This window comes from Amia ocellicauda, chromosome 5 (assembly GCF_036373705.1).
Source record: "Amia ocellicauda isolate fAmiCal2 chromosome 5, fAmiCal2.hap1, whole genome shotgun sequence".
NCBI classification, from domain to species: domain Eukaryota; kingdom Metazoa; phylum Chordata; class Actinopteri; order Amiiformes; family Amiidae; genus Amia; species Amia ocellicauda.
This window is the reverse complement of record NC_089854.1, coordinates 34,934,960-34,946,392: the sequence shown is the minus strand read 5'-3', so window position 1 is coordinate 34,946,392 and position 11,433 is coordinate 34,934,960. Positions and strand designations below refer to the sequence as shown.

At 37.8% G+C, this 11,433-nt stretch overlaps 1 protein-coding gene across 1 annotated transcript; it reads left to right on the top strand.

Annotated features, from left to right (window-relative positions):
* The first annotated feature begins 399 nt into the window (after positions 1 to 399).
* On the top strand, positions 400 to 10,743 carry LOC136750116 (sushi domain-containing protein 3). The gene is made up of 5 exons (XM_066704914.1): positions 400 to 986; positions 7,378 to 7,569; positions 7,930 to 8,086; positions 8,577 to 8,756; positions 9,360 to 10,743. The coding sequence occupies exons 1-5, from the start codon at positions 842 to 844 to the stop codon at positions 9,574 to 9,576; spliced, it is 891 nt and encodes a 296-aa protein (XP_066561011.1). The 5' UTR covers positions 400 to 841; the 3' UTR covers positions 9,577 to 10,743.
* Positions 10,744 to 11,433: the final 690 nt, after the last annotated feature.

The window sequence follows — 11,433 nt, the reverse complement described above, 5'->3', positions numbered from 1 at the left end:
TTCGGGCTGGATGGAGCAGGGTGTAAAATTAACAAATAAATAAGTAATTACATTTTTTTTAGAATTTAACAGGCAAAATAAATATTTATGTAATGCACCCTCAATAGTCTGATTTATATTGCCACTTTTAATCAGTGAATAACAAAATGTAAAAATATATAAAAAATTTATCTTCACCTTAATTGTTTTCCTTGTATAAAGACTTTATCCTGCATGACAAAGGTTTTTTAATATTAAAAACTACAGCCTTGACTACTTTAAATGTCTCTACATTTCAAGTCAGTTTCTCTTTGCCACTGAAAAGACTGATGTAAGCAGCTTTTGTCTCCACATCAGAAATACACATGCACAGTCACACACGCACAGTCACACATGCACTAGTCTTGCTCTGCTGTATTGCTGTGGGATCAGGATTTAAGAGCACATTAATTACAGTAGATGCAGTTATGCAAGAAACAGCGGCCACAGCACACAAGAAAATAAGGGGGGTTGTGTTGTGAAGCACTGAAAGAAGATTAGCTCTGTGAAATAAGGCAGGAGTGCAGGGCAACGAGTTGACGAGATTATGAAGCAACACAGCTATGGCAGCAAAAGGACTGTTTGAAAGTTAAAAGCTGAGGGGCAGCATAAATATTACAAGAGACATAGAGGAAGAGAAACTGTGTATACTTATAAAAAGACAGTGCTGAACTTGAAACATAAACAAGCTGAAGAAAAACAGATATCTTTGTTGTATTTAGTTTCCAGTTACCAGATTTGGTTTGGGAGCACTGCGGCGAAAGTGCTTTATGGCCGGTTGGCTGGACAGTCAGATTGGGTCCTCCACTTGGGACCATCAAGCATGGAACTGAGCTGGATTCTGGTTTGGACTGCTTGTGGTTTAAGCCTGAAAGCTGCTTCTGCTTTTGCATCGTCTGTGAGACCCTTTCTTCTCAAGACCAGTCCCACTGAAGACACCACAACTACACTGACAACCAACCTCTCAGGTAAACACTGTTATCTCTCTTTCTTTTACAGATAATGCACTGTACACACACACAGACAATAAACAGATGTTCAAATCAAATTTTGACTGAGGGACTCCATACATAAAAAGTCTCCTATGAGCTTGAATTTAAAGGACATTTTTACAAAATGTGATTACCTTCTATTGAGTGGTCATTGTGATAGTTATTAATCATTTGATGCATATAAGTGATTTATCATCTGATGATACCAGTCAGCCTTGGAAAAATGTTGGAGACCAATTTCTTAATTAAAAAAATATCCTTATGATTCCTAAGGGTCAATATATTACATAATTCTTAGCAGACACCCTTATCCAGGGTGACTTAAAATTCATCACATTCATACATCTGGGTTTTTACTGGTGCGTTCTAGGTACAATACCTTGCTCAAAGGTACAACAGCAGCATGGGAACCCACACTCCAGAGCCCTAATCACTACTCCACATAGTTTATCCAGTTGTTAAATGTCCACATGGAAATTGATAGTTTCTATACATTTCAGAAAAAAACTAATTGTTGCAAAAGCAGGGTTGTGGATGAGGAATAAAGTTACAACACATAGATTAATATATATATATATATATATATATATATATATATATATATATATATATATATATATATATATATATATATATATAAATTATGTTATTAAATGTAAGTTAAAGTGGAGGCATTATTAGCAATAATAAACAATTAAGATATATTTAAATGAGCTTTTGACATGATTCTGTAGAAATGTTTGCCATTTGTTTAATGCAAAATGATTTAATGTAATTTAAATTAAAAGGAAAAATGTTTCAGTCTTTCTTAAACCCACACAAAAACTCTGTATTTAATTAAAATAATAATAATAATAATAATAATAATAATAATAATAATAATATTATTAATAATAATAATAATAATAATAATAATAATAATAATAATAATAATAATAATAATAATTTTGAAATACATTTGTCGTTAATATCACCTCCTAGTTTTATACTACTTCAGTAATTAATTGATACCGAAGGTACCAAAACGTTTTTTGGCTGAATTTTCTAATCATATATTTAAATCATGATTATATAATAATTTTATATTATCTATGTATTATAATTTCCATAATACATAATTTAACAATTTCTACAACTGTCTAGTTTGCATTACATAGGGGCTGCGTCCCAAATCGCACACTTGCTCCCTCGTCCCCTTCCCTTGCGGGCGGAGGTCCTCGCTGGCACGTTAACGCTGTCTGCCCCCAGCAGCGAGTGCAGAGCCTAATCGCGCTGCTTGTCCTCCAACACAAGAGCGCACTGATGCGAAGAGTTTAGCGCTGAATCCCAACTCTGTGCGCTAAAGGCGCAGACACGTCAACTCACGTCACGGCAGCGGCGGCTTTATATACATGTAATACTAGCTAGACAGGTGTAGAAATGGTTACATTATGTATCAAGGAAATTATAATAATATATAGATAATATAAAATTATTATACAATCATGATTTAAATATGATTATAACGTTCAGCCAAAAAACGTTTCGGCACCTATCAATCAATTAATTCATTAATTACAGTAGTGAAGTAGAATCCTATAAAATAGGAGGTGATATTAACGAACAATGTATTTCAAAATTATTATTATTTTAATTAAATACAGAAACATATGTCAAGAAAAGACTGTGTAGGTACTTTTTTAGTCAGAGGCAAAGGCGGTGATGCTGATGCTGAAGTGTGTCCCATTGAGCACTTTTAGTTTCACCTGCACCCTCTTCTTGAAATTTGTTGTTCACACTCTTCTCCAAAGGAAGCGAACCGCACTGAATATGAAACAAATCTCTAGTGTGAACGAGCCCTTAGACTGCATTGACACTGATGGTAGTTTGATTAGAATTATTGAATTTTATTTTAATGCAGTACTGTTGAACTATAAAAAATGAAAAATAAAAACTTGTTTTGAGCAATCAATCAATTGCAGATCTGCAAACCCAGACTTTTGGAAGATATAGATATACACACGATGTAATATCATGCTTTTTTCTCATTTATTTCAGTTGATTTAACTTTGCTTTTAAAGAGTTGGGAAAGAAACTAAAGATCAAAACCTCCATGGTAGTTTTCTCTGAAATACTTCCAGTACCACGTGCATGGCCAGGGAGGCAGGCAGAGATTAGAAAGTTTAACACGCTGTTGAAATCTTGGTGTAGGGAAGAGGGTTTTAGACTTATGAAGCATTGGTCTTTCTTCTGGGATAGATGGGACCTGTATAAACTTGACAGGTCTACATCTAAACAGAAGGGGGGCTAACGCATTGGAAGAGCGTATGTGCAGAGTAGTTGAGAATCTTTTAAACTAGGGAACAGGGGGGCAGGGAGCTCTGACAATGGGAGATGTTCCACTAAGGAAAGAAAACAAAGGGAATCTCCTAGTAGGAAAGTCCTGAAATATTTGTACCTCAATTCCAGGAGTATAAGGAACAAGGTGTTAGACCTAGAAGCCACAGTGCTGGCGTGTGATGTTGTAGGAGTGACAGAAACATGACTTACAGAAAATTATGGGGATGAATACTAGTTGAAAGGATGCACACAGTTTAGGAGAGACAGGCAAAATCGAAGAGGGGGTGGCGTAGCATTATATGTCAGAAATGACATTGAACTCAAATTAGACCCTAGTAATAAAACATAACCTTTGTGGGTTAACCTTTTGAATAAAAGATCCGGAGGATTAGTGGTAGGAGTGTTACAGACCACCCAACTCAGATATTCAGAAAGATGTTGCATTGTACAATGTAATCAGGACTGCATGTAGCTGTTATAATGGGGGATTTCAATTTCCCAAACATAGACTGGGAAAGCCCAGTTGGGACTACAGAAGCAGAAATAGACATGATTAAGATGGTAAATGACTGCTTTCTAACTCAATTTGTCAGGGAACCAACCAGAGAGAGCGCATGTATTGACGTGATCTTTTCAAATGACCAAGATAGAGTCAGAGGGACATTAGTCAGACAACCAGTGGCAAACTGTGATCACAATATGGTTAGATTTGAGGCATTCTTCCAAAAAACAAGAACCAAGTCTAAAACAATGGTCTACAATTTTAGAAAAGCAAACAGTGAAGGTATAAGGTGGCACTTAAAGAGTTAGACTGGAGCACATTGGATACAGATTCAGTTGAAAATGGATGGTTATATTTTAAGAATATTCTACTTGAGGCTCAGGAGAAATTTGTACCAAAACTTAGCAAATTGAGGACCAAAAAAAATTGGCCAAAATGGTTTAATAGAAGTATGCACAAAAAATATCAAGAGAAAGAAAATGTTGTATAACGCTTACAAAAGGGATGGAGACAAAACAAAATACAAAGAATATGTTGAACTGCAAAGAGATTTTAAGAAAGGGATCAGGAAAACAAAGAGGGAAATAGAAAGAAACATAGCTCTTGGAGCTAATAGTAATGCAAATAGTTTTTTTCAATACTACAACAGCAAGAGGTCAACAAAGGAGGAAGTGAAACAGATAAAGAGCAAAAATGGAGGTATCTTGGAAAACAAACAAGATGTGGCAAATGTTCTAAATGAGTATTTCACAGACATACTAAAATAGGTGGCTCAGCACATACAATCTCGGCAGCACAGGCTATTCAAAGGGACTTGGATAATATTCAGTTTTGGGACGACACCTGGCAGATGAAATTCAATGTGAACAAGTGCAAGGTATTACACGCAGGTAACAAAAATGTCCACTATAATTACACTATGGGAGGAACAGAACTAGATGAAGTAACGCATGAGAAAGACCTAGGAGTCTATGTGGACTCCTCACTTTCTCCATCCAAACAATGTGGGGAAGCAATAAAAAAGGCAAACAATGCTAGGGTATATTGTCAAAAGTGTAGAATTGAGAACAAGGGCAGTAATGTTAAGACTGTACAATGCACTAGTTAGAGCTCATCTGGATACTGTGTACAGTTCTGAGCTCCACACTTCAAGAAAGATGTCGCTGCTCTAGAGGCAGTTCAGAGGAGAGCAACCAGACTTATTCCAGGTCTGAAGGGAATGTCCTACTGAGAGACTGAGGAACTGAACCTTTTCATCCTGGAACAGAGGAGACTACGTGGGGACTTGATTCAAGTCTTCCAAATCATGAAAGGCATCGACCACATCAAACCAGAGGAGCTTTTCCAGATCAGCAGGGACACACGCACCTGGAGACACAAATGGAAATTGGACTTCAAGGCATTCAAGATGGAAAACAGGAGACACTTCTTTACACAGAGAGTCGTCACAATCTGGAACAAACTCCCCAGCGATGTGGTTAAAGCTCAATATTTGGGAACATTTAAAAATAGACTGGATAGGATCCTTGGATCACTTAGTTATTAATGGACACCAAACAAGCACAATGGGTCGATTGGCCTCCTCTCGTTTGTAAACTTTCTTATGTTCTTTCTTATGTTCTTATGTTTCCACTTTGATCTACAGCTTTTCTTTTCCACGTCACACTTGCCAACTTTTCATCTGTTATGTCATAATCTTCCAGGTATTTTTTAATTTCTTTCATCTCTTGGTATCCATTAGATATCTTCCTTTGTCCATCTTTGATCTGTTGAACACCTTGCAATTTGTCCAGCCCATTGCCATTTTAACATTTTTCAATGAAATTACATATTTTGGTTTGTTTTTAGATCCATTCATGTATTTTTCTATCTCTTCTAGTATTCCAATATGTATACATACCATTATGAAGTGTAAATCAAATCTGACTTAGCTGCAACATATATTACAAATATAAATATATGTAAATACATATAAATACAAATGTAAAGAATTGCATCACTCTCAATATTGTATGTAGAAATAGCATATTTGATAAAAAATATTTCTATATACACAATCGTCAAATGTATCCACATCCCAGTAATCAGGATTTCTCCAAAACTCCTCTGGCTTTGATAATATGGAGGAGACACCACCTTTAAATTGGTTCATCAGTTTCTCAGGAGGGATATTTGATCCCTACTCCACCTTCTCCAGCAACTCCAGGCTGCCAGGCTTGTGCTTGTTGGCTGTGTTTTGTTTTTAGTTCGTACAAAAACTTTTATATTGGATTGAGGAGGTCTGGAGATTGTGACTGGCAATCAAGTTGATTGTGTACTCTATTATCCATTCGGCATTATCCAGTTGATTGGACTTTCTGACAGAGGTTTAACAGTTTGTGGTTAAAATATTCTGGTATATTTTGGAATCCATCCATACCTCAATTCTTACAAGGGCACAAGTACAGGAACAAAGGAACATAGATCTGACTCTGTACTTCACAGTAGTTATATAGGATATTTGGTATTTAATTAAAGATGTCCAGCCCAGAGAAAAATACAGTTTCTACCATGCGCTCAGGAGGAAAATTAGCTAAATACAACTCCTTCGATTATCACCTAACAAAAATAGGGGAAAGGGATTATTACACAGTAAACCAGATGAATTCTCCAGATTAGATGTTGCCATATGCTCTCACTCTCTGCAGTCTATACAAAGCCTGCACTTAACCAATTATGTTCTTAATGAGACAGGTATGGCTAGGAGAAAATCTCTGTAGAGTCCTTAAAGGAAACTATGAATTTGCTTACAGTATTTCATTATGATTAATTATGTAACTTAACGATTGCAGAATTTGAACACAAGCCACCCTTTACAACACTGATCTGGTCCTCTGACTCCAAGGTTAGGAGTTTACATTTGCTTTGCATTTCTGGACAAGTAGGGCTTCATTTATCTTTCATGGTGCTCCAGGGATAAAACTTTAATAGACCCATCTAATCTTTATTTAATCAGATGCTATTCCGATAGCATCACTGGCAGTCTTAGTGGACTTAGAGAAAGGAGAAAGCTGTAAAAATCAAATCCCCTCTGACAAGGATGTAGCTCCGATTTGGGTGCACTGGGACTGGCCTGTCAAGGGAGAGATTTTATCAATTTAGAGCTGGGCACACATCTGATTCGGCACTGCATCTCCTTGGTGTTTTAAAACTGATCAAACACACTCATAGTATGTGCATTATAAGAACACTGGGTCAGACACAGAGGACTGTTTAGTTTGTTGTGAAAATGACCAAGAAACTCTGTGCCTCTGTGTTTGCATATACTGTCACAGCTTGGTCAGGAACTCCATGAACCCTTTTTACAGGATTTCATACCATAGGGAAGTGAAATGGTTAAAACTGCAACTATGTGAAATCTATATAGAACGCCTGATTACTAAAGAGAAAAAACAACAAATCATTATATTGACGAATGGTAAGACATTGTGTAAGCAGAAGCTGAAGTTAGTCGTATTAAGGATGTTTTTAACAATTTCTGTAATCACTATCCACCTTTTTCCACAGACCTGACATGCATGGTCTTGCTCCCTCCGCACTGTGGCTCCTTCTATGTGAAGGAAGGGTCAGGCACCTCCGTGGGCTCAGTACTGGTTTTCCTGTGCCATGAGGGATACCAGCTGGTGGGCAGTGAAATAATAACGTGTATTCTTAAGGCAGAGACCCCCCAGTGGAGCACCTACTTGCCAGTTTGCGAAGGTAAGAGATGAAGAGCTCCAGATACCAACAGCACTCTCAAAAGGAACTTATTCTAATGCACAGGGAGGTTGTTATAAAGTACTGCAAATATTGCCAAGAATATGTATTAAAGTCAGATAAAGCTTTGGTACAATCAACATTAAACATTAAATTAATTAATATTACATTTGAACTAACTAATAATCTAGTATTTCAGGAACAGTATTAAAATGAAAACCAAAAACTGAACATCATAGTTCACTTTGGTCTTTACAATGTGCAAGCATGTAGTATTATTCAACTAGTGCACAATTACATGATACTGCTCTAGAAAGCTGTAAACACACACTTTGACAATCGTACCTGCGTGTTTCCCCACAGCCATCCCCAGGCCCGAGGATCGAGGGCTGCGAGTGGCCGTGCTGGTGTCTATCATTAGCGGGCTTGTTATCCTGACCATGTCTGTGTCCTTCATTATTTGCTGTGTGCAGGACCGACTGAATCACAGCCAAGAGAGGGGAAGGGACAATAAATCCAGGTAAGAGACAGGTGGAAAATTGGGTCACTGTTGTTGGTGAATTCTGTTGTTATCTCCTATACTGTCATATCCAGAATATTATGGATCCATCAGATTTCCACTTTCCTAGACATGTTACATTTCTACTTCAGAGGACGTTTTCTGTGAGTGGGTTAGTAGTCATTGGGTCAACTTTCAACCACAGGGCAAAAAATCTAGATTGATGAAGATCAAATTTGTAGATATTTGAAGATCAAAGTGTTTTTTGTGCTACAGTTTGATTTTGTAGGCATGCTGCACACAGGGTTATAGAGTAATAATTTATACAGAGAGAGGGTTCAAAATAACCTTTATTAATTATCTAAACAGCACATGCTTTCTATGTATTCAAAGTATATTAAATAAGGTTTTTTTTTTAAATAAGAGACTGTTCAGCTCCTATTGTGTAACAGATTTTGTACCCTTTACAAACAATAACCTAATGATTCTTAGCCATATCTATTTCTCACAGGAAGAAGGAAGGCAAACACCGTGCACAAAAGAGAGTCTGCTGGTTTGATCGGGAGGAAGATGAATGGGACAGAATTACACCAAAGACGCTTTCATATCAGCTGGATCCTCAGCTGTCTCCTTTTGACTGCCCTCTGTACCTTGGTGCATGCAATGGTTATGAGAACAGAGGGTACCACAGGTAAAACCTTAGCTTGTAAAGCAGACTGTAATGAATTTGAACATCAGTAAGCTCAAGCACCACATGATGTATACATACACCTGAAGAAACTAAAGGGAAGCCGAGTCCTGATTTTCATGAAGACAAACTTTCAGTTGGGTATAGTCAAATCTTCAGAGTTCTCAGTTCCCTTCGAGCAAGAGGATGGGATAACACAATGCAAATGTAACACAGCTGTCATCAAAAGTGCATAGAAACCAAATTAGAATTTAAAAAAATGTCTCAAGTAGAAATAATTAAAGGAACAAACGTATTGTAGAGTGTTGCTACTCAAGACAGCAAATTTGAAGTGAAGATGTGCATTGTGCTCTACAACTGAGAGCTAAATGTACACTCACAGTTAAGTTATAGAGAACTAAAATAAATATGTTGATGTTTAGTCTAGGTTTCTTATCAATACAAAATCAAGCACTGGGGAAGGAAAATAACCACATAACACTTACTATAAATCAGTGGGATTCAGAAAAACACCTCCAGGTGGCATGCTGTCTGATTTTTTGTGTTTATTTGGGTTTTTTTGCTGCACAAATGACAACATTTGTAAGTGCACCTATTGTTTTTCAGGAGCCAGGAAAACCTCCTGAAGAGTGCAGGTCCTCGCCTGTATTGTGAAGACCAGGCGTACCCCCATGTGGTGCTTCAGCGAGTGCCAACCCCTACTGCCCCCATCTACCTTCATCTGCCATCTCAGCCTGCAGACCCGCCTTCACAAGTAATGTCAGCCTTCACCAACCCCGGCTACCACAACGCCCACAACACACCTCAGAGACTCTGGCCGTAGCATCCTTGTCTCTTCGCACTGATGATCTGGATGAACCCTTAAATATGAATTGTCAGAAGCATAGTATCCATAAATGCCCTGCAATTCACCAGCACTAACAAGGAATCACATGATTTTTTCTCTTAAATGTAGCCTTACCGGTTAACAGAAAATGGAAGCCTTATATTTTATCTGAATTGCTAAAAACTCTGCGTGAAGCTGGACATTTGGAATAAATACAAACTGAGCCACTGTAGCACCTGCAATGTGTAACATAAATATAGATGTTGATCATTATCAGAATAATTTTTTTTCCTTCTTTGTTTTCATATGGTTATTTACTTATTCCATTGTCTTTGCCCCCTTCCAGTACATTTGTTCAAAGCCATTTTTTTGGTTTGTTAATGAAATATGTTTTTTTCTCAATATACACCGAAAGGAAGTCAATGCCACTGCAAAATGTTTTCAAATTTGAATTGTACTATCCTCCTAATGAACAATCAATTCAAACATGTTCTCTTTGGTACAGCACCCTTCACAGCAAGTGTCACAGAACGTTTACTGTCACAGATTTAATACACAAAATGACATTTACTGTACAGTCACTGTGAACATCAGGCCCAGAGGAGAAAGAAACACAAAAACTCTCCAGGAGAGAAATAAATATCTGTCAGTCTAGAGCCTAATAATATGCCTCTCATTCAGGCAGTGAGTTAATGGTGAGAGGAGTCTGGAGACTAGTGAGAGTTTTAATGGAATTTCTGGTGTAGTCTTTTGGGGATGGATTGGCCCACATCCTGGGACCGAAATGGTCATATTACTGTGTAGGTGTTTTAAAGCTAGGTCTGGGACGTGGGGTCTAGCCCTTTGAAAGCTTTGAAAGTAAGCTGGACAACATTGAAATCTAATCTGTTTTCTCTTTTTGAACTTCTAATGGTGGCATTTTGAACTTAGGATACCAATAGGAATGCTGCTGGTTCGAGCTTACCTCCCAAATAACAAATAAATTGCAGGAATTAAAACAATGTAAATAGTTAAAAAGTTAATATTCCCTCTTATCAGTGCACAGTCATTATGCACATGCATTCATTATTTTAAATACACTGCTCAAAAAAATTAAGGTAACACTTAAATCACACATCGGATCTTGATGAACGAAATATATTAAAGATCAAAATCTTTACTGTACATTGTGTAATTCGTTGAGAACAAAATGACATAACAACAGTCAATGGAAATCAAAATCACAAACCAACTGAGGGCTGGATTCAAACTCACACCAAAAATTTAAGTAAACTATTGAAATCACAGGCTGTTCCAACTTGCGTGAATTTCATCATGGCAACTCATAATGTGACTCAGTAGTGTGTATGGCCCCCACGTGCCTGTTTGCACTCCCGACAACATCTGGGCATGCTCCTGATGAGACGACGGATAGTGTCCTGATCTCCTCCCAGAACTCGATCAAGGCATCAGTGAGCTCCTGGACAGTCTGTGGCGCTACTTGGCGGCGTCAGATGCACCGATACATAATGTCCCAAAGGTTCTCAATTGGATTCAGGTCTGGGGAACGTGAGGGCCAGTCAATGGCATCAATGCCTTCGTCATCCAGGAACTGCCTACACACTCTGGCCACATGAGGCTGGGCATTGTCCTGCACCAGGAGGAACCCAGGGCCCAACGCACCAGCATAAGGTCTGACGATGGGTCTGAGGATTTCATCCCGGTACCTAACAGCAGTCAGGGTACCGTTGGCTAGCACATGGATTGTGCAGAATTATCTACTTACATAACATTATTTTATGTTCATTGCAGCTTAGATTTAATTTGACTGCACAAAAAGTTGTAAATGGTGTATACACTGACAAAAATAAATGA

Excerpts from the sequence above, each read along its gene's own strand:
- LOC136750116 (XM_066704914.1), top strand. The coding sequence starts at position 842 with ATGGAACTGAGCTGGATTCTGGTTTGGACTGCTTGTGGTTTAAGCCTG. Across the intron at positions 987-7,377 it reads ACTGACAACCAACCTCTCAG|ACCTGACATGCATGGTCTTG; the intron begins GTAAACACTGTT and ends CTTTTTCCACAG. Across the intron at positions 8,757-9,359 it reads GAGAACAGAGGGTACCACAG|GAGCCAGGAAAACCTCCTGA; the intron begins GTAAAACCTTAG and ends ATTGTTTTTCAG.